Below are 24,263 nucleotides of genomic sequence, written 5' to 3'. Positions count from 1 at the left end.
AAAATTAAAAAAAAACCCACATGATCATCTCCTTATGCCAAGAAAGCATTTCTCAAAATTCAACATCCATTAAAATGTAACGACCTGGAGTATCAGGGATACAAGACACATACATAAACATCATATAAGATACATACAACAAGCCAATAGCCAGTGTAAATTAAAATAGTGAGAAACTCAAGGAAATTCCACTAAAATCAGGGTCTAGACAAAGCTGCCCACTCTCTCAGCATCTCTTCAAAATAGTACTTGATGTTTTAGTAGAGCAATAAGACAACACAAGGAGATCAAGGGGAACCTACATTGGACAGGAGGAAGCCAAATTATCACTGTTTGCAGATGATATGATAGTGTACATAAGTGACCTCCAAAATTCCATCAGAGAACTCCTCCAGCTAATAAACACCTTCAGCAATGTGGTTGGATATAAAATTAACTCAAGGATGGGGAGAATAAACATACTAAACATGACCATCTTACCAAAAGCAATTTACAGATTAAGTGCAATCCCTATCAAAATACCTACACAAAATTTAAAGACATGTAGAGAACAATTCTCAAATTCATATTAAGAAAACCCAGAATAGCTAAAAGAATTCTGTACAATAAAAGATCCTCTGGAGGAATCTGTATACCTGATCTCAAGCTGTACTATATAGCCACAGTAATTAAAACAGTATAGTCTTAGGATAACTATAAGCTGGTTGATCAATAGAATAGAATCAAAGACTCAGAAATGAATCCACACACATATTGTCACTTGCTTTTTGACAAGGAAGTGAAATCTATTCAATGAAAAAAGGATAGTATCTTCAACAAATGGAGCTGTTCTAACTGGATGTCTACATGAAGAAATATGCAATTAGACTCATATTTACAATCATGCACAATACTCAAGTCCAGGTGGAATAAAGATCTCAACATAAAACCAGATACACTAAATTGTTTAGAAGAAAATTGGTGAAGAGCCTTGAACCCATTGGCACAGGAGATGACTTCCTGAACAGAGACTCAATAGCTCAGGACTTAAGGTCAACAATTAATAAATGGGACCTTGTGAAGTTGAGAAGCTTCTATAAGGCAGAAGATGCTGTCAATAGAAAAAAGCAAGAGTCTACAGATTGGGAAACATTCTTCACCTACTCTACATCTGACAAAGGTCTAATATCTAAAATATATAAAGGCCTCAAGACACTAAATACCACCAAACAAAATAATTGAGTCCAGTCATGGGGTACAGAGCTAAAGAGAATTCTCAACAGATGAATATAGAATTCATAAGAAACAGTTAAAGAAATGCTCAGTGTCTTTAGTCATCAGAGAAATGAAACTCAAAATGACTCTGACATTCCATGTTACATCTATCAGAATGGCTAAGATCAAAAACTCAGGTGACAGCACATGTTGCTGAGCATGTGGAGAAAGGAGAATATTCCTTCATTGCTTGTGGGAGTGCAAACTTGTACAACCTCTTTGAAAATCCATCTGACCAATCTGGCACGTTCTCATAAAACTGGGAATAGGGCTGCCTCAAGACCTAGCTATTCCACTCCTCAGAACACACCCGAAATATCCTCCACCACACAAGGATATTTGCTTAACCTTGTTCGTAGAAGTCTTCTTTGTAATACCAAATTCTGGAAACACCCTTGATGTCCCTCAGTTGAAAAATGGATGAAGAGACTGTGGTACATTTACACTGTGGAATACTACTCAGGTATTAAAAACTAGGAAATCTAGAAATTTGCCTGTAAGTGCATGGAACTTGAAATGCTCATCCTGAGTGAGTTAACCCAGACCCAGAAAGATACACATTGTCTATACACACTCGTAACTGGACACTAGCCCCACAGGGATGTCCTCTGAGAGTCTTCAATCAGCAGGAGATTGGGACAGATGCTGAGAATTCCTATTTTGACCCCAGGTGATAGGGGCCTCGGAGAATAGGGAAATATTAGGACCCAAAGGGCCTAGAAACCTTACAAGGAGACCATCAAGGATGGGAGATTGAGACCTAGTGGGGTCTTCTCAAAGTGCTGTACCAAGCAAAGAGCATGCAGGCGATAAACATAGGCTCCCTATTCAGATCTAGCCCATGGAAGGCACATTCTCCCCAGTTGTGTGGAGAGAGGAACGGACTCTGACATGAACTCTGGTGCCCTCTGTTTGAGCACTTCTTGGTGGGGAGGCCTGGTGGCACACAGAGGAAAGGTAAGTAGGCTATCCAGATGAGACCTGATAGGCCATATTGAAATAGTAGGTGAGGAAGTTCCCTTCTGTCCCATGCCTAGTGGGAAAGAACATGGTGAAAGAGTGAGGGAGGAAGGAATGGGAAGATACAAAGGATGGAATAACAACTGAGATGTAATCTGAATGAATTACTTAAATAAAATTAAATATATTTTTTTATCCCTACATTCTTTTTTTCCTTTATAAATTTATTCTTGTTACATCTCAATGGTTATCCCATCCCTTGTATCCTCCCATTCTTCCCTCCCTCCTCTTTTCCCCTTATTCCACTCCCCTATGACTGTTCCTGGGGGGATTACCTCCCCCTGTATATGTTCATAGGGTATCAAGTCTCTTCTTGGTAACCTGCTGTCCTTCCTCTGAGTGCCACCAGGTCTCCCCCTCCAGGGGACATAGTCAAAGGTGAGGCACCAAAGTATGTGAGAAAGTAATATCCCACTCTCCACTCTACTGTGGAGAATGTTCTGTCCATTGGCTAGATCTGGGTAGTGGTTTAAGGTTTACCGCCTGTATTGTCCTTGGCTGGTGCCTTAGTTTGATCGGGACCCCTGGCACCAATTCTGCCTATCATAATGTTCTACTTGTAGGTTTCTGGGACCCTCTGGAAAATATATTATTTCCTATATTTTAAATATATAGAATGTTATTTTTACCTAAATGATAAAACAGAAAGATGTTTAAAATTAACTTGTATATACTTCATAAATGACTGAAACCACAGAGCAAAGATGAAACTAAATAAATTCAATTACTGGGTCCATACTTCTCTTAGACCTATTTGAATTCAGAGGCAAAGCACATGGTGGCCTATATGTAAATAATGGATATGTCTGCAACCTGTTAAAAATAACAATATCATTAGCAGGAATTTCGAATGGAACAGAGGGTCATTATGCTAAGCTAAACATGCAGACTTAGGAAATTCTGAATTTTCATAGACTCTAGTTTAACAGTGTATGTCTTGTATCTATGTGTGTAGGAGTGATTGTTGGTGTGTGTGTGTGTGTGTACATATGTGTGTGTGTGTGTGTGTGTGTGTGTGTGTGTGTGTGTGTGTGACACAGACACACCACTTTACACAAAAAAATTAGGTCAGGCATTATTTGAGAAGTGCAAAGGTCTACAGGAATTAGGGATGGAACATCTTGTGAAGCTAGTGGGAAGAAAATATCAGTATATGCTTATACTGGCAATGCAGATTCTACACTGCCACGAAGTATAGATTACTCTCCAATTTGTGTAGGAAGAATTTACCATTAAAACCACAGTTGTTTCCCAGTTATTATTTGCTTCTAAGATCCTCAGCACAAGAATTCCTTACAGATATTACTTGAATAGAAATGAGTATAAAACAATACTGAAAAGCAAAGATGAAGTACAAGAAATGGGCTATCACATTAAATTGATCTGTGGGAACTGAGGCTCTAGGATGGAGATCATGTGTTAGAACTCAATTATTTAACATAGTTTATTACTTTTAATGTAAGTGTTGGTTGAGGGATAAGTCTCATATAATATTTGAAATGATACACAAAGGTCATGAGTTTCTTTCGATATTGTTGAAGTTTTAAAAATCAACATTTGAAGTGTACATGAGCTGCTATTTTGTGAGTAGCTGGATGGTTTTTGGTATAACAGGACTCAAGAAAATTCTGGATTTCACCTGATTATTGGTTCTCTAAACCTGCAAACATAGGCTATGGGTAGATATTCTTTATTTGCCATTGGTGTGACATATTTCACAGTGTGTATGTTCTGAGGTTCTCAGATGGCCCAGACAATTGGCCACCTTTACATCATATAGACTTGGTTATACAATGCTCACCATGCAGTCATTAGCCATTTTATATGCCCAATCTGAATCAATAATTTATATTTCACTGTGCATTATCTAAAAATATCTACTGACATAGTTTCTATTGGTGTACACATAAGCAGATATATAAGATAGTTCTGTAACAAAACTTTAACTAAACAGCGTCTGCTCAGGGATTTTAATATCCATAAACCTGAATGATGTCATGAAACCACAGACAGAACTATTATCAAATATATTTATCAACTCATGTTTACCAAATGGACTGTGGACCTCAGATGACAAGTCCCAGGGAAGATTCCTCCAGGAATGAGGAAGGGCCTAAGGGAAAAAAGGAATCATGAATGTGCAAGTAAACTTTTCATTGTCCAGAAACATAAAAGAGGATATGAACACACGAGTGCCCATTTGTTAGGCAGATATGCATGACACTTCACAATCCACAACACCGAGGCTTATAGTAGGACAAAGATGTTCACTTTGATTTTGTTCTCCTTGCTTCTGAACACTCCACTTCTCATGTCGAGTTTCACTCCTTCTGGGTGCTTTTGGAGAATGAAGAATGAAGAAAAGGACAGAGAGTTAAGGGAAGCGTTTATTTTCTTCCTTTATGCAGTGCAAAGGTCTGTGGAAAAAGACTATTTAAGCAACATTCCGGATAAGCTGTAAGTGCCTTTTAAATTTTCTTATAGATTTCCTCACAAGTATGTCTAGTAGCTCATCTGTGCAGTTCCTTAAGAAATATGTGACTTCTTTTTCTTTTTAAGCTGTTTTATGTCTAAGTGTTTATTCTCTTACACTTTTATCACAGTTACTACCTTCATTTCTCTTTCAGTAATTTTACTAACTATAATTGCATATTTTACCATGTGGATACTCTACAGACTTTTATTTTGTGGATATCTGACTGTTGTTTCCAAGCACAGCAAGCACTTTAGACTACTAGGCACCTCTGGTAGCTCAAGTTATTGATGTTGTTTATATTTAATATGCAAGAGTTAGTGTTTGTGTCACACAAGTTCAAGTATCAACTTTCTAATGTGTTTTACTGAAATTTCCAATGGCATTTTTTTCTGTGCTGTATAAAGGGTATTTTCAAATGAGCTATTTGTATGGACAAAGATAACTCAAAGGTTCAATTTCCAAATGAAAATCTAATGGTATTTAAATATGAGTGAATCATTCCAAGTGAAGGATTATATTTGATACTTATTTTTCAGATGGTAGGAAATAACTAGCAAGAGACAGGAGTGATTTTTTTCCCATAAAGAGAATAAAAAACCTCAATTCAAAAGAGCATTGCTTAGGTCCATACATCCACACACATACAGGCATACATCAATTTAAAATAATATATTTATTCATGTATTTTACATACTGATCATGGCCCCTCCCTCCTCTACTCCTTGTCACATGCTCTCTCCATCTACTCCATGTGCATTCTCTGTTATTCAAAGAAGGGGAGACCCGGACTAAGTCACCTCAAATCATGAATCACATCATGACTGAGTGTGTATTTTTCCCATATGGCCTGAAATAGAAGCATCACCAAGGGAAAGAGAGTAAAAAGACAGGCAACAGAGTCTATGTCAGAGACAGTCCCAGTTCCGCTTACTAGGGGATCCACACTAAGCCTGAACTACATATCGCCTACAGCTGTTTAGGGGTCCTAGGTCCAGTCTCTTGAGGATCCTTGGTCGGTGATTGAGTCTCCACAACTCCTACTGTGCCCTGATCAATTGACTGTTGATTTTCTTGTGCAGTTCGTGTTAGTTCTTCTTCCTTCTATACTTCTCTCTACTTTTGTATAAGACTCCCAACACTCTTTGTCTAATATTTGGTTGTGATTCTCAGCATATGTTTTGATTCACTGATGTCTGGAACCCTCAGTGGACATCTATGCCAGGCTCCTGTCTGAAAGCACAGCAGAGTATCAATAATAGTGTCAGAGGTTGTCTCTCTCCTGTGTTCTGAGGCTCAGTTTGGGCCAGGCATTGCTTGGACATTGCCTATAGCTCTGTTCTATTTTTATCCCTGCATATCTTATAGGAAAGGTAAATTTTGAGTCATAATTCTTGTGGATTGATTGCTATTCCCCTCTCTCCTTTAGGAGTTTTGTCTGGTTAGAGGGTGTCCTCTCAACTGAGTCACCACCATATTATCCCAGAACTGTCTCATTTATCCATCTTGTCAGAGAGATATCTCCACCCCTGCCTTATTCTTACTGTTCAGGCCCTCTGACCTGCTGCATCAGCTCTCCCCAGGTCTGTCATTCACCCTCATTTCTATCTGAGCTCTCTCTCTCTCCTACATTGTCCTTATCTTCAACTTCTTCTGCCGTCTATTATATTTCATTTTCTGAGTTAGAATAAAGCATCTTGTCTGGGTTCGTCCTTCTTACTCATTATCTTTGGGTCTGTAATTCTAGTATTTTTTATCCTGTACTATATGGCTAAGAAAATACATCCATGTGTATTTTTGTAATTCTGGGTTTTCATACTCAGCAGTTGTTCTCTAGTTTACTTGCCTGAAAAATTTGTGATTTTCTTTGTTTTATATCGGAGTAGTATTTCATTGTTTATTCTCCATTGTTTGAGTGACATCATTTTTTTCTGGATTCTAGCTATTATGATTAATGCTGTTATGAACATAAGTGAGCAAGTGTCATAGGGTATATGTCCAGGTATAATATAGCTATGTCTGGAAATTAAGCTTTTTCCAGTTTTCTGATAAAGAAACAGATTGATTTCCAAAGTTAGACATACATCTATTTAAATATGCATCTCCTGTGTGTGAATGTGTTTGAAAATGAACCAGTAAAAAGATGCTCTCTCTGAAAAATAATCTAAAAAGAAAAACAACAATATGAAGATGGATAGAGAAGAATATGATATATTTAAAACTAATTATAATTTATTGTTAGTACAGGTACCAAATATTGCCCCAGAAACACTCGTGTGCACTCATCAGTCACTCTTTCTTTCACTACATTAGCCAATTCAGTTCATTTCATATGGAAATACCAGAAACTCAGAGGCTCAAACATCATGTGTAATTTTCACATTTCTGTATAATTAATAAGTGAATGCATGATCAGGTTTACAGCTTGGTCAAAACCTGTGGCCTTGTCTTTCCCTTCTGAGCAAGTACTCAACAACCACAGATGAAAAAGCTTTCCATGGAATATGCATGTTTTGTGTAGATGAACTCACATGAAATTTTATAGGTGTTATAAGATTCCATATTTTTATATTTGTAAACCTTATTACATGGGATACTTGTCCCAAACATAGGGATAAAGACAATATTTTCAAGTACAGGATAGTCATTGTATTAAAAGCCAATGACTATGTGTATACTTCTGTACATAATAAATATTGTATCATTTTACAGAGCATCAGCTGAAAGCCTGTTTCCTCTGGTTTTGGCTTTTTCCTTGGATGAAATAAATAGAAACTCTCATCTTCTACCAAATATGTCTTTAGTATTTCAAGTACCAAATTTTCTAAATGAGTCACTAGTAGAATATCTCCTTGATATTTTTGTACAAACTGACATGACTCATCCTAATTATGACTGTACCAAAGGTGTCACTTGTACAGTACTTCTCACAGGACCAAACTGGGAAGCATCTGTACTATATCACACCTTCATGTACAGCCGTGAACCTCAGCAGGTGAGATTTTTGTGTGGTTAAAATGTAATGAAATTGTGTCTTCATTGGTGCCTTTGATAAGATGCACAAAAGGGTCTAAAGAGGAGACTGGTCTTACTGTCCTTATGTCAGTCTGGTAGTTCAATGGTGTTATTCAGATACTTGTTGGGGATCTGGAATTTCTCTGCGTGAAATGGGGATAAGAGGAGAAGTAACAGGTAAGGGGGATTTCTAGAACTTTTTACACATAAAATGTGTTTACAAGTTCTTAAAAGTACATGCTACCTCATGCTGTTCCTTGTGTCCTAGGTCCTCCATCTTACTTATGGGCCTTTCCATCCTCTACTGAATGACCATGTACAATTTTTCTATATTTATCAGATGGCCCATGAGGATACATCTCTTGCCATGGCCCTCATTGCCTTCTTACTTTACTTAAACTGCAACTGGGTAGGGCTGGCCATCTCTGACAATGAACAGGGTACACAATTTCTCTCAGATTTGAAAAGAGTAATGGAAAAGAATATAGTCTGCTTTGCCTTTGTGAACATGATCTCAGAGAACATGGAAGTATACATGTCAAAAGCTGACATGTATTATAACCAAATCATGACATCATCCACAGATGTTGTTATCCTTTATGGTGACACAGACAGTACTCTTGCTGTGGCCTTTAGAATGTGGGAATCTCTAGGTATACAAAGAACATGGATCACCACCTCACAGTGGGATGTTCCTACAAGTAAGAGAGATCTCACACTTGACCCATTCCATGGTACTCTTACTTTTGAACACCACCATGGTAAGATTTCAGGTTTAAAAAATTTTGTCCAGACATTGAACCCTCTCAAATACTCAGATAAATATCTGGCAAACCAAGACTGGATGAACTTTAACTGTGAAGCCTCAGGATCTAACTGTAAGACAATGAAGAACTGCTCATCCAATGCCTCATCTGAATGGCTAATGGCACAGACTTTTGACATGGCCCTCAGTGATAGCATTTACAACATATACAATGCTGCATATGTTTTGGCCCATGTCTTTCATGAGATGCTTCTTCAACAGGTAGAAAATCAGCCAATTGACAATGAGAAAAAACGTGATCATAGCTGCTCAAAGGTAGGGTTTCTTCTAGTGGATTATACATGATATAATCAATGTCATAGTTTTTCAGAGTCTCTCAGATGATTAACTGAGCCAATTAGGACTCTTTCCCCAAAACATAGGTTTCTAAATGTTTTTATGCTGTCACAATGAATCTAGAGCTTTGTATAGAATTTAATACATAGGTCTTGGAATGAAAGACACCATTTATCAGTGAAAATAAGTGACTCTGTAACAGAGCAACTGAATATAATCATTCCTTTTCTAATACTGGAGAGATAGTCTCTTCTCATTAATTTTTACCATGATGAAGAGATGACTCTTTGTTCATTAATTCTGAAAATGGAGGTAATAAGTTCAGGGTATTGTTTTCTCAATTGATTCTCCCCAAATGTAGTCTCTGTTCACCTTCCTCAAAGGCTTAGTGTAATTACACAGAAAGAGTTATGCGAATCAGTTTATTACACACACACACACACCAGAGACTCATTTTTCTGACTGTATTTGTGTTTCTATGTGTGTTTCTGTGGGTCTGTGTATATATCTCTGTTTATGTGTTTGCACAAATGTGTGTGCACTTGTGTGTATGTGTTTATGTGTTTATGTGTTTCTGTCCATCTGACTATCTGTCTTTTTGTAGAAGTGAGCATAAGTTGTATGTGTTTCAATGCCCATGTGTGTTTGTTTCTGGTTATGTGAATGTTTCTGATTGTATTTGTCAGTGCATGTGTCTGTGTATACTGTGTTTCTGTATTGCACATATGTATATATCTCTTGCTCTGTGTGTGTGTTTTTGTCTGTATCTCCTTGATATTGTGAGCATAAATGTGTTTTTGTGTCAATGTCTCTCTGTGTGAATGTTTGTATCTCATTATGTCTCCCTGTGTGTATTTGTCTGTGCATGTGTGTGTCTATGTATGTGTTTGGTATATGTCTGTAGTTGTGTGTCTGTTTGGGTGTATATGTCTGTCTGTGCCTGTATGCTCTGATGTGTGTCTGGACATGTATGTTATTGTGTGTGTAAACAAATATGTGGCTATATTATGTGAGTATCTCTATATAGATATGGGTCTCTCTTTGTGCAGATGCATGTGTGTGTGTGTGTGTGTGTGTGTTGCACATCTATGTTTGATGTATATGTGCTTTTCTAATGTTGTGTTTCTTAATTTCCTTTCAGAGAACTAAAATTATGCAAACATTATGACAAATTAATATATCATATTGATTTCATTGAAAATTTCTACCTGATCCCTTCAATAAAATTGCTTTTTAGATACAATCATTAGACATTTTCTCCCAACAAGGAAGGGCATATGTAGTGTATTATACTGTCTGTTTTTCAGATGCACTCCTTGATGAGAAAGACCCACTTCACTAGCCCTAATGGAGACAAAGTGACCATGAACAAGAAAGAAAAAGTTCAGAAAGAGTATGATATTTTCTACATTTGGAATCTCCCACATGATTTTGAACTTAAGGTGAAGATAGGAAAGTTTAGCCTAGATTTTCCAACTGGTCAACAGCTGCATTTATCTGAAGACATGCTAGAATGGGCCACAGGAAGTCGACAGGTGGGTTGAAAGAACTGTACTGATTTCCATTCCATACCAGTAAACACTGTGTGTTTAGTTGGCCCATTTATGCTCTTTTAAACATTAGTGAAATGAAATAAATTGTCCCATAAGGAACCTATTTCTAGTCTCCTATGTTACGTTTCTTATTTTCACTATTTCTTATGTGACCTTTTGTTAGTCCTTTGAGGAGTTCATGCAATAGTTACACTGTATTTTACTATCAAAGAACTGTGGTTTTTGATTTTTAAGATGAATATGAAACAACTTTTGACCACTCATTTATAATATTTCCAGTAAAGTGAGCAATGGACTCATGGTACCATTCTTATTGCCATATAGTGATTTCCTCACTTATTATGAATCAGCGATAAAAAATTTAAAGTAACTGAGGCTAAGTGTAATGATGCAGTAAATTAAAAATCTAAAGGCATTAGAAATGAAACTCACCATTTCTTTTAGTTTTAATTTAAATTTTTTATTTAATTCATTTTACATTCCAGCCTTAGCCCCCTCCCTCATGTCCTTCCAGGCAACCCTTTCTCCTCTTTCCCCCTATGCTCGCTCTGTAGTTCTCAGAGAGCGGAACCCTTCTCCCCTACTCACTGACCCCAGCCTATCAAGTATCATAAGGACTGCCTGCATTCTCTTCTTTTGTGAGATGATAAGGTACCCCATCGGGGGAAGTGATCAAAGAGAAGGCAACAGTTTTATTTTATATGTTTGCTCAAGCCTCTGACACAGAGTCTCTAAATTGTCAACCCTTCTAATCATAAATTAATAATTTTTGATAAATATTAAATATTCTATTAATTATTACTTTATATTTTCTTTCCTTTTTATATGTTATGGATTTTCTGTCTGGATATATGCCCATGCAACCCTGGTGTATGTTGTATATATCGACATTAGAAGGGTGATGCATATTTATGGAAATGTGAGCCAGCTTAGATATGCAAAATGGGTGCAAGAAATCCATTGTTATTCACTGTATGTCCATGCCTCAGCTATAAATTATACCATGTAAAGAAACTGTTCACTACAGTATCCTTTCTTGGTCCTCTTAATTGTTGTGTAGTTCATTCAAACTAATGAAGCAGTATCTGCTTTCCCTTTCTGTATTTGGAGGTATTTGGTAGTAATACATTTCTGCTGTGCAGAAATTTGTGAAAAAAATTTCCATCATAGTTACAGGGCATGTTCTAGGTATGAATTCTGATGTGGTTGTTTTTGAAGTATTCTATTCGAACTATGGAAACACCAAGTTGTTTAAATTTTAAAGATGTTAAGTCTAGGAATTCAGGTTGCTCATGTAGTCTGGCATTTGCAGTTAACAATCCCTCTCAGAGCGATGAGGGGAATCATTGTTATGCAGAGGAACACAGGATCTGAAGTTTAGCTACTGAGATACACACGCACTCGATGGCAGCAGTGATTTCTCATGTGTGTTCCAAACACAGCTTGATTAGGCATTACAAAAACATGCACCAGAATAATACACAATACTAAAAAAATATGGAACCATTGCTCTGCTTCCAGATATGCATATCAGGACACATGCAGAAGCAAACAAACATAAAAATGATGATATCAAATCTACCTAGCTCAAAATGTTACAGTCATAGTCTTAAATGAGAGTATGTTCAATGATATGCTAAATACATAATTCAAAGAATGATTATTAGAATGCTCTATGATAAGTGAAGAGACATAAATTTCCTCTGGAAAAATAAGAGGGATCACAAGAACTACCAAAAAATAAGTCACTGAAAAAGCTTGAGAAAAAGAAATTTCAGGAAAGTACAAAATAATAAAAATACTCAAACAGAAAATATGTAAAGGAAAATCAAATAAATGAAATAAAAATCGAAGTAAATAATCTCAGCAAGACAATAGTTCAAGATAAAGACAGGATGGCAAAGCTTGAATATTATGCATAAGTATTAGAAAAATCAGACTATAAAAAATAAAACAAAACTAAGATTAAAAATATAGGAGACTTGAGTATTTCTGATCAGAAGATCAGAATTTCAGTCCAGATCACAAGAGGAAAAGATGGAAACACTCAACTCATCAACACTACATCCAGTATAATGTAATCATAAATTTCAAGTGAGATGTGTTCCCATCGAGATACAACAGTCATTTACATAGCAAAGATTGAAAATCAGTAAATGAACAACCCTTGCCATATTTAACATAAAAATTATATTGTAAGAAAGACATACACTTGAAGCCTGCAGTACAGAATACTGTGTCATAGCAAGTTCCCATCTGTATATCAGTCAATGTCACCATGGACATTCTTACAGGAGGAGAGTAAGAGTGATGTATTTCAAACATTTAACAGCCAGCCACAGTAACTATGAACAGAAAAGTTATTCCTCATAATAGAAGGATACAGAACAGAGTTAAATAATAGACACAATCACAGGAATTTAGAAGCACTGAACAATTTCCATGAAAGATGCTAGTTGAACCACTTCACATGATGAATACAAGGATCAAAGGAACACATAGAAAGCACTAAGCTCCTGAGGAAAGCAACTATTACAAAACTATCAAGTACTACAATATCAACAACTAGATAATATTCACAAAATAATCTACAGTAATAATTTATTGTTAATGTTCACATTCTCTAATAAAAATCCACAGACAACAAGATTGGTTCAGTAAAACAACAAAAACACCCCAACACTTTTTTTGTTACTCAATGGGAAAAATGATATTTTTAACCTGAATGGAATCCGTCTATAAAAATGTGGGTGATACATCATTATGAAGTGAAACAAACAAACAAACAAAGGAACAAACAAACAAAATCCATGTAAACAATCACTTTGATGGACATGGTTGGAAAAATTCTGACGTATACACATATCAAGGCAATTCAACAACACACCAGAATGTTTGTTCGCTATACCCAAGTGTATTTCATTCAATAAATGCAATCATGATTCCAAAATGCAGATAAGTTCAATGAGATAAATCATGTAAATACATTCTAAGATGGAATTATATGATTATACAAAAATATTCAAAAATGGATTATAAAGAAATCCATCATCTATTCAAGTAAAAAAACCATGTTGGAATACAAAGAACAGGTAATATCTTGATAGAATAGGATTTTTAATGCAGCCTGAAAGCATTGTACTACATGCAGAGAAAAACATAAAAATTGAATTAAAATAAGAATGAAGCCAGGTATGTGTGGTGCATGTGTTAATCCAAACAGTTTATAGGCAGATTTAGAAAATTCTCTGTTGATAGGTGACCAGTTTTGACTAGATAGCTAATCCAAGGCTGGCAGTGTGACATAGAGACCATGGCTTAAAATATTGAATAGACATTTGGCAGCAATATGCACTGTCTCCACTCTTTTTCAAGATGGTCATTAAAATATTACCAAGTGCCTAGCTGGAGATTGGGATAGATACTGGGACTTCCTACTGGTACCCTATGTGAGAGAGGTAAGGATGAATAAGGAAATAGAAGGACCCAGAGGATCCTAGAAACCTACAAGGAGACAGTTAAGGCTGGCAGATCTGGACCCAGGTGGGTCAGCTAAAAATACTGTACCAACAAAGGACAATGCATGTAGTAAGCATAGACCCCCTATCCAGATCTAGCCAATGGATACCACTTTCTCCACAATTGTGAGGATAGCAGGGACTGACTCAGACATGAACTATGGTGACCCCTTACTTAACCACTTCCTCTTGGTGGGGAGACTTGTTAATGTTCAGAGGAAAAGTTAACAGCCTCCCAGGAAGAGACCTGAGAGGCTGTGATCTTATCGTGCAGGATAGGGTCCCTTTCTGTCACAAACCTCAGGGAAGGGAATGGGATGAAAGTGGGAGGGATGGGGAATTGGAAGATACAAATGAGGGGATAAAAATGAGATTTAATCTGAATGAATTACTTAAATAAGGAAATTTTTACCATGTACCAAAACAACTGTGAAAATATATTTTAAAAAGAGAGAATGTGTCCAATTATAAGTGAGTATATACCATTTGAGTCTTTCTGCTTCTGGGTTAAGCCATTCAGTATGATAGTTTCTAGTTCCATACATTCGTCCACAAATTTCAAGAATTCCTTCTTTTTAATAGCTGAGTAGTATTCCATAGTGTAGATGTACCACAGTTTCTTTATCCATTCTTCTACAAAGAAACCCTTAGGCTTTTTCCAGGTTCTGGCTATTATGAAGAAGGCTGCTGTGAACATGGTTGAGCATATGCCCTTGTTGTGTGCTAGGGCACCTTCTAGGTATATTCCAATGAGTGGAATTGCTGGGGCTTAAAGAAGCCCTATTCCCAGTTTTTTGAGATAGATTTCCAAAGAGGTTGTTTATGTTGGCAATCCCATCAGCAATAAAGAATTGTTTCTGTTTCTCCACATCCTCACCAGAATGTGATATCACTAGAATTTTTGATCTTAGCCATTTTGATGGGTGTAATATGGAATCTCAGAGGTGTTTTGATTTGCATTTCCCTGACGACTAAAGGCATATATACTCACTTATAACTGGACACTAACCCAAGGGGCATGTCCCATGAAAGTCTTCCCTTACCAGGAAAACGGGATAGATGTGAAGACATCCTCTTGGGACTCTAGGTAAGAGAAGTATTGGAGAATGGGGAAATAGAAGGATCCAGATGGTCCTAGAAACCTACAAGAGGAACATCATGATGGATGGATCTGGGCCCAGGTGTTCTGTCCAAACTATGGCACCAAGCAAGGACAATATGTGCAGTAATCATCAAACCCCTACCCAGATCTAGACAATGGACAGCACATTCTCCACAGTTGAGTGAGGAGCAAGGACTGACTTTCACATGAACTCTGGTGCCCCATATTTGACCACATCCCTTTGATGGGGATGCCTGGTGGCACTCAGAGGAAAGATACCAGGATATCAAGAAGAGACTTGATACCCTATGATCATATATAGGGAGAGTAGGTCCCCCTCACTCACAGACATAGGGGAGGGGACTAGATTGAAAGTGGAAGGGATGGAGGATTAGGAGGATACAAGGGATGGGATAACAATTTAGATGTAATATCAATAAATTAATAGAACAAGTAAAAAAAGAGAGAAAGTAATGTTCCCTGTTTTAGATAGGGAATTGAGGTATCCCAATGCTACAGAGTAAGACCCTGTTTCACAACCACCACACCCAAGGGAAGCATTCTAGTTAAGTGTGTATGTGGAGAACATGAGATGAATCTGTGTACCAGTGACAATGTGGTTTTCACATACACCTTAATACTGAATGAAGGATTCAAAAGAGCATGCAACACTCAGCAAATTTCCTTTTAAAAACATATTTATTAATTTATTCATATTACATCTCAATTGTTATCCCATCCCTTGTATCCTCCTGTTCCTCCTTCCCTCCTTTTTCCCTCCTCCACCTCTCCCTTATGACTGTAAGTCAGAGGGACCATACTCATAGGGTATCAAGTGTCTTCTTGGTATCCCTATCAGCAGATTTCTAATTCTTCTTACAGAGCCCCATCATAAAGTTCAGTGTAATAAAAACATACCTTTCTTTAACCTAAGAAAACCTTCAATTAACATCAAACAAACTATCTTTTACTCTGGTTCCCACAGTATCTATAGGCTCCTTAAGGTCTTCTCACTTCAGGAAACACATCACATTACAGCTTCTTACATATCAACTCAGCACTTTGTCACTAGGATTGTTTTTTCAAACGTGTTTTTCTTTAAATTAAGTTTGTGAAGATTTGCAGTCTTAATTTATTGGAGGATGTGTTTGTTATTTAAGACTTGAGGAGATATTTCCCCTGTTTTAGATGTGCTTTCATCATTTCTTGCAAAGTCGTTGCTTTGTTTAAATTTTGGCCATGAGCATAGTGAGGAAGAAAGGTTGTTTTGGATCATGTGTTATAAGCAAGGGAAGACAAGGACGGAACTTGGAGACTGAAATTAAAGCACAGGCCTTTGAGAGAACACTGCTTACTGGTTTGCTCTGTGTCATTTCTCACACATGCTTGCCTAGCAACAGCATTGTCTTTAGTAGACTGGGCATGCGTACAATGAATACCGAATAATAAAATGTATTAGCATTAGAAAGAAGGTTATTCTGATAGAGAAAATTTCTCAGGTAAGGTTCATTCCATGTTCTTTATGTTTTTACTGTACTTTGGGTCAGCTTGGTGAAAATCAACAAGAAGACCAGGTGGCATCTCTGTAGTGTTTGCACAATGTACTTTAAACTTCCGTTTCCATAATGTCTAAGATTTTGTAAAGTGCTCAACTTTTCATCAACTTGTTTTAATATATTCACACACTTGCCATTATACAAAGTACCCAGTGACATGTGGTTCCTCAGCTTCTGTATATAAAATAAGCTTATTGATATCTCAACATGCTAATGTAATATATGTAATATGGCTGAAGTAGGTAAAACTCAATATGTATCCTATTTCCTCAGATGGTGCCCTCTGTATGCAGTGCTGATTGTGGTCCTGGATTCAGAAAATTCAGGCAGGAGGGAATGTCTCTTTGCTGTTTTATTTGTATCCACTGCCCAGAAAATGAAATTTCTAATGGAACAAGTGAGTGTTTACTGCTGTGATAAACTTTACATTGATAATCCTCTCCATCAACAAAGGCATGCTGAAGGAGTCTAAATGGCAACTACAAAAATATAATATACCATTTTCTCCATTAGCAGTCACAGGAATACCAATATTAACAATGTCTTAACCACCACCACGACCACAACAAAAACCCTTTTGCCTAGTTTTACATTTTCATTCATTTTCTGTCACATCATATTTTCTCAAAGAAATAAAATCAAAGTGCAGTGTGAGCACATAGTGCATGAGATCTGTTCTGTTTATTAATTTCCCCTATAACTACATGCATAAAAGATTCCAGTCGTGAATGTTCAAAATGTGAATTTATTCTTTTTCCATGTATGTATGTGTCCCTACATATGTTTATGTACCCTTATATGTACAGGATCTAACAGAGGACAGAATATCGCACCAGATCTGATGGACTGTGTAATGGAGGTCCTAGAAAACAAGTCTTTATCCGTAGATAAATTAGAGTAGTGATAAAATAATTACTTGTAAAATAATTGGAAATGGCTGAGTATAAGACAAAATTTGTGTGATTCATAGAGGCTCATTTTCTTTCCCCCTTCTTAATTATAATTTATTCTGATTACATCTAAATTGTTATTCCCTTACCCATTTTCAAATGTGTGATGTGAATTGTTTCTAGGAAGGTGAAGATAATTGTTTACACATGGTGTACAAAATATAACAAGTCTTATATATCAAACATTTTATAAATGACACTCAATTAATAATTTCATGATAATAGATTAGAACAGTTTTGTAATGAAAGCAATTTATGCAAATATTCACATTTTATTGCAAGCTACAGAGCCAGTTTAAGATAATGATTATCTATTTATTCTTGGCTAAATGCAAATGGACAATGAATGGTTTTTCCAACATTTGCCTGTGATACTATGCAATAAAATTTAAGTTCTTAAAATACATTTCTGGCCAATAATATGGCTCTACATTTAAATCATTTGCCACTAAGACTGATAGCTGGAGTTCACCCCCAGGACTCATATACTGAGAGGAGGCAAAGAACTCTTAGAAATGCCTTCTGAGATCTATGCACTCAAATAACATCCAGAATGATTAAACAAACTGTAATAAAATCGTTTTCAAGGTTAAAATGAATAAGAACGAAGGTAATTAAATCAATAAATAGAACAAGATTAATACTCTTTATAGGTGTTCATGTGCATTGTGAGTGTATTTGTACATAAGGGCAGATGAAGGTGAGCAACAACTAATACCTCTATAGTTAATTTGCAGCTAATTGTGAAACACCTCATATGAGTTCTGGGCACTGAACTCAGATTTTCTGTAAGAACAGGACATTCTCTTCATAGTTCAGCTAACTTTCCATCACTTCAGGCAAAATAGCTAGTTACAATTGACCATCAATCAATTGTTCTACATAAAAAGATTTAAAAACCAGGAAGCACATCTTAACTCTGTGCAACTATCTAATGAATCAGCACAATTCCAATGAAATTGCCTACCATTGCCATTTCAGAAGAGCATATTATGAGTGAAGTTGTATGTTCCACATAAAAAAATGTGGGTGTGGTGGCACATGCCTTTAATCCCAGCACTTGGGATGCAGAGGCAGGTGGATCATGGTGAGTTTGAGACCAAACTGGTCTATACAATGCTTCCAGAACAGCCAAGGCTACACAGAGAAATGCTGTGTTGAAAATAATCTGGGCCACTTTTGTATGTGGGTTTTGTTTTATTACTTCCATGCTGCTTATCGATGTAAAATTTACCTCAGAGTCTATTCACAGAGTTTGAGTCCCATAGAGATTGAAATGAGGGTAGCAGGAAGATGCTGAATGCTTCCCATGAAGGTGGAGTCAAGATGAAGGGCTCTGTGGTGCTCAGTCTGTAGAGAGGTTTCTCTCTTCAGTGATAGATTTAGTGCTTCTCATGATCAAGGCTCAGGGACTCTTTGTCCATACCACCAGGTTAGAACATAAAAAAGGACACATTAATCATTATTTTTTATTTCTTACAAATTTCAAACCTTTAAATTGCATTTATATACCAGGAAAATTTACTTCTCACACTCACATTCCTATTTCTAACAAATGATTACCATGTATGAGCATATCTCTTACATTTATTTGGACACCCAAATATAAATACACACATGAGTGTGTGTGTGCATGCACACACACACACACCCCTAAGGATTTCTTTTCCTGTTCCTTAGATAACATTATGTTTAGGCTGTGAACTAGAAAAGCTGTCACTTTTCTTCCCCAAGCAGAACTCAGTCTCCATCTCTCATAAAGCATTAAATGAACAGTCAGTGAACTCAGGAGGCACCGAGTGCATGGGAACGGAGATTTTAAAAGACACTCAGTTACACTGTGTTTAGTGCATTTAGATTTTGTGAATTTGCCAGACACAGCCATTTCATGACAGCATCCAGAATGATGTACAAAATCTGCTTTCTGAGGACATGGTAAATCATCAACACTGTTAAATAGACAAACTTTGGATTGTTTTTCTCTATAAAAATAATAAGAATTACTAAATAGAAGCATTGTTATATAACAATTTCCTTCAATTACATTATCAGCAATAAAATGAAGGTATTGCAAAGCTTTTCCAATAGAGTTATTGAAATGTCTTGTCAATAAACTGCTGAAGCTGTACTAATGAATCTGTCCTTTCTCATTAGACATGGATCTTTGTGTGAAGTGTCCAGAGGACCAGTATGCCAACACAGAGCAGAATCACTGCATCCACAAAGCTGTGATCTTTCTGAGCTATGAAGACCCCTTAGGGATGGCCCTGGCCATAATGGCCTTGGGCTTCTCTGCCCTCACAGCTCTGGTTCTTGGAGTATTTTTGAAACACAATGACACAGCCATCGTGAAGGCCAATAACCGTGCTCTCAGCTACATCTTACTCGTGTCACTCATGTTCTGTTTCCTCTGTTCCTTGCTCTTCATTGGCCGTCCAAACTCAGTCTCCTGCATCCTGCAGCAAATCACATTTGGAATTGTTTTCACTGTGGCTATTTCCACTGTGTTGGCCAAAACAATCACAGTGGTTCTGGCTTTCAAAGTCACAGCTCCTGCACGAAGGATGAGGTACATTCTGGTTTCAGGAACTCTTAACTACATCATTCTTCTCTGTACACTCATCCAAATTATTCTCTGTTCAATCTGGTTAGTAGCTTCACCCCCCTCTGTTAATATTGATGCACACTCTGAGCATGGCCAGATTATTATTGTCTGCCACAAGGGTTCTGTTATAGCATTTTACTGTGTCCTAGGATACTTAGGCTTCCTGGCCCTGGGAAGCTTCATTTTGGCTTTCTTGGCGAGGAACCTGCCTGACACATTCAATGAAGCCAAGTTCTTGACCTTCAGCATGCTGGTGTTTTGCACTGTGTGGATCACTTTCCTCCCTGTCTACCATAGCACCAAGGGCAAGGTCATGGTGGCTGTGGAGATTTTTTCCATTTTGTCTTCCTGTGCAGGCATGCTGGGATGCATCTTTGTTCCCAAGTGCTACATCATTTTATTAAGGTCAGACAAAAATTCTCTTCAAAAGATCAGGGAGAAATCATATTCGTAAGGTTGTATAGCATGAATATTTTGTGTTAAATTATTTGATTTATTCAACTTTTAACCTGATTGCAGATACCACCCTTACTCTCCTTCTATTCCTACCCTTCCTGCCTTTCTCCATCCTTTCTTCGTTATGCCTCAGATTAGTGATCAAAACTCTGGCATCACAATCCATGTCAGTAACAGCACCTGTACTTCTTCCTAGAGGAGCCACATGAAGCCTGATCTGTCCATCCTCTACATACGTGTATTTGGCATATGTCCAGTTCATTCATTGTCCTTGGTTGTTTCCTCAGTCTCAGGAACCCTCTTTGTGCCCTGGATGGCTGGCACTTTTGGTCTTTTTGTGGAGCTCCTCCATCTCAAGTCCATTTCTCCTTCCTCCCACTGTTCCTCAAGACTCCCTGTTATCATGGAATGTTTGGCTGTGGTTCTCAGCATTTGTTTTCAACCTGTGTTTAGCAGAACCTCTCAGAGGACAACACAGTTAGGCTTCAGTCTACAAGCACAGCAGAGTATCATTAATAATGTCAGGGGTTGGCTCTGTCCAGAGACTGATTCTTGGCTTGTGCCAGGTAGTCTGACTGGTAAATGAAATCTAACTGAGAAATATGAAGTTGGTACAAAACCACCAAATATTGGGCTGCAGAGCATGATCTGGCTCTTCTTAGGATGTTGCTCACTGTTTCCTGTAATGATGTTGCATAGCAGTATGATGGCTACTAGAGTTCTATATTTTCCATATATCTTGCCCTGATACTTATTTCACAATTTATAACTCTTGGGGCATAGTGCTGAGTGCAAATGTTCTTTTCTTCTTTAGAATAAAAACATTCAAACTATAACCAAACTTTATAATCTCTGGGTGAATGAACTTGATGCCAGTGGAATGGAGATTAAAAATTTGAGAAAGTTTGTGGGAGTGTGAACTCATGTTTGCATATGGAAGTAAACCAATTTTCTTCCTTACAAGGGGAAGGTAAGGGAATATTGACGTTATACAAGGAAGTCGAAGAGTTAAACTTAGAAGTGTGATGGTTTGACAAACATAAAGAATACTAAGGAAGATGGCTTTGTGTCTTAGCCTTATCAGTTAATAACATACCTAGCTCTTTAATAAGGCATGATTCATTGCTCAGCCCTGAAAAATTTATGTAATCAACACTATGTTACAATAGCTCCAAAGAATAAGATGTCATCTTCTGGCTTTCATGTTACCTTAACTCACCTGTGTACAAAACAAGACAAGAAAATTCACACACTGCCGGACGTGGTGGAACACAGCTTTAATCTCAGTACTCGGGTGGCAAAGGCAGATGGATCTCTGAGAGTTTGAGGCCATCCCGGTCTATAAAGTGAGTCCAGGTCAGCCCAGGCTACACTGAGAAACCATATCTCAAAAAAGAAAAAAAAAACAAAAAACAAACAAGCAAAAAAGAAACACACACAAACAAAAACAAGCAAACATGTATACACAAATTGTCATATAAAACTGAAAACATGTAGTCTTTGAAAGATTGTAGGATAATATTTTAAAGAGTCTGCATAAGCAAGCTGCTTCTCAGGAAGATCCAAGATGGTGTCCCGAGCACTGCAAGATAGAGCCTGCGGACCCACAAGTCCTGAAGTGTCTTAGGTGAAATGAATCGACAAAATACAGAGCAGAGGTGGGTCTGGCCTCTGGTCTTCCAACTGGCCCACGGATAGCACGTGCCCAGTCCCCAGAGTCTGGATGTGTACCAGCTCTGATGATCTGCAGCTGTGCTCTATAGTATGGACTTGGTATCTGGGACTGAACTGTGCATGGTAAACCGCCAGACTCCAGAGATGCTCCCCTAGAGCAATCTCAGGAAAACAGTTGGATCTGATCTCACACCCACCCATGAGTCCACAGAAAGTTCCAGGTTCTGGCAACCATACAGGCACAAAATCCAAAGCCCAAAGCAGTCGAATGTGCTTGCCTCACCTGCGCCCTCCCACTTCCTCTCTGACAGATGTGTGAGTCACACAGTAATAACATCAGAGTCAGTGGGCCCAGTGGGATGTGAGAATGTGGATCTGATCTCATATCTCCCCACCCGTCCACAGTCTATGCTATACAACAACAGTAATAAAAACAACATGGTACTGGAATAGAAACATGCTGGTTCATCAATAGAATCAGATCAAAGACCCTGAAATCAATCCTCACACCTATGGACACTTGAGATTTTACAGAGAAGCAAAAACCATAGCGTGGAAAATACATAGAGTCTTCAACAAATGGTGCTGCTCTTACTGCCTGTCTACACATTAAAAAATGCAAAAAGGTCCATATTTATCACCGTGTACAAAACTAAAGTCCCAGTGTATTAAAAACCTCAACATTAAAAGCAGACACACTAAATCTGTCAGAAGAAAAATTGTGAAAGTGCCTTAATCTCTTGTCACAGTGGAAAAATTCCTGTTGATGCCACAAACATGTCACAATTAATAAATGGGACATCATGAATCTGTAAATCTTCTTTAAGGCAAAGGGCATTGTCAACAGAAGAAAACAAGAGCCTACATCCTAGGAAAAGTTTGCCACCAATCCTACACCTGACAAATAATATCCAAGATTTGCAAAGAACTCAACAAATTCAACACCACCAATAAAAGCAACATAATTAAGAAATGAAGTTAAGATCTAAAAAGAGAATTAACAACAGAGGAATATTGAATGGCTGTGAAACACAGAAATGCTCACCTTCTTAGACATCAGAGATATGCAAATCAAAATGGCTCTGAGATTCCATCTTATACTCATCAGAATGTCTAAGTTAAAAAATTCAAGTGACGGTGCACGGTGCTGAGGATGTGTAGAAAGAGGAAGAACACTCTTCCACTGCATGTGGGAGTGCAAACTTGTGAATCCACTTTAGAAATCAATCTGGCACTTTCTCAGAAAATTAGGAGTAATGCTACCTCAAGACCCACCTTTGACACTTCTTGGCAAATATCCAAAAGATGGTCAACCACACAACAAGGAAATTTGCTCAATTATGTTGATGGCAGCCTGAATCATAATAGCCAGAATCTTGAAACTCCCTAGATATCTTTCATTGAAAAAAGGGAAAAAGAAAATGTGGTACATTTATAAAATGGAATAGTACTCAGTTATTAAAAAAGAAAGGAAATCCTCAAATTTGCAAGCAAGTGGGTGGAACTACAAATTGTCATCTTGAGTGAGGTAACCCAGACTCAGAGGATATACATGGTGTATATTCACTTATAAGTGGATATTTGTCCAACATGGATATCCTCTGAGAGTGCTCACACACAGATGATTGGTACAGATGCTGGGACTCTCTACTGAACTCCAGGTGAGAGTGGTATGGAAGAATGTAGAGATAGAAGATCCAGAGAGTCTAGGACCCCATAAGAAGACTGTCAAGGCTTGCAGATCAGGGAGTGGGGTGTTTCAGAAACTGCTGTACCAACCAAGGTCAATGCATGTAGGAAATCTAGTCCATCTTTTCAGATATAGCCAATTGACAGCTCATTCTCCATGGTTGTGGTGATAGTAGGGACTGCCTCTGACATGATCTCTGGTGCCCCCATTTTGAGCACTTCCCCTTGTGGGGCAGACCTGGTGCCACTCAGAAGAAGGGGAAGCGGGTTATCGTGATGAGACCTGATAGGCTATG

The 24,263-nt window shown here is 37.6% G+C and overlaps 1 protein-coding gene across 1 annotated transcript in view; it reads left to right on the top strand.

Moving 5' to 3' along the window:
* LOC311590876 (vomeronasal type-2 receptor 116-like) overlaps window positions 1–20,602 on the top strand; it is a gene marked incomplete at both ends in the record, with an annotated part of 41,751 nt that extends 21,149 nt beyond the window's left edge. Inside the window, 5 exons of the mRNA XM_084770176.1 lie at window positions 7,552–7,742; window positions 8,031–8,843; window positions 10,172–10,399; window positions 16,867–16,990; window positions 19,698–20,602. Coding sequence (XP_084626302.1) covers window positions 7,552–7,742; window positions 8,031–8,843; window positions 10,172–10,399; window positions 16,867–16,990; window positions 19,698–20,602 — 2,261 coding nt within the window. The remainder of the gene's footprint in view (window positions 1–7,551; window positions 7,743–8,030; window positions 8,844–10,171; window positions 10,400–16,866; window positions 16,991–19,697) is intronic.
* Between the last annotated feature and the right edge of the window lie 3,661 nt (window positions 20,603–24,263).

Source organism: Acomys minous (genome assembly GCF_964271855.1).
Source record: "Acomys minous genome assembly, chromosome: 20".
NCBI classification, from domain to species: domain Eukaryota; kingdom Metazoa; phylum Chordata; class Mammalia; order Rodentia; family Muridae; genus Acomys; species Acomys minous.
The sequence above is the reverse complement of the archived record's forward strand: the minus strand, read 5'-3'. Positions and strand labels throughout refer to the sequence as shown.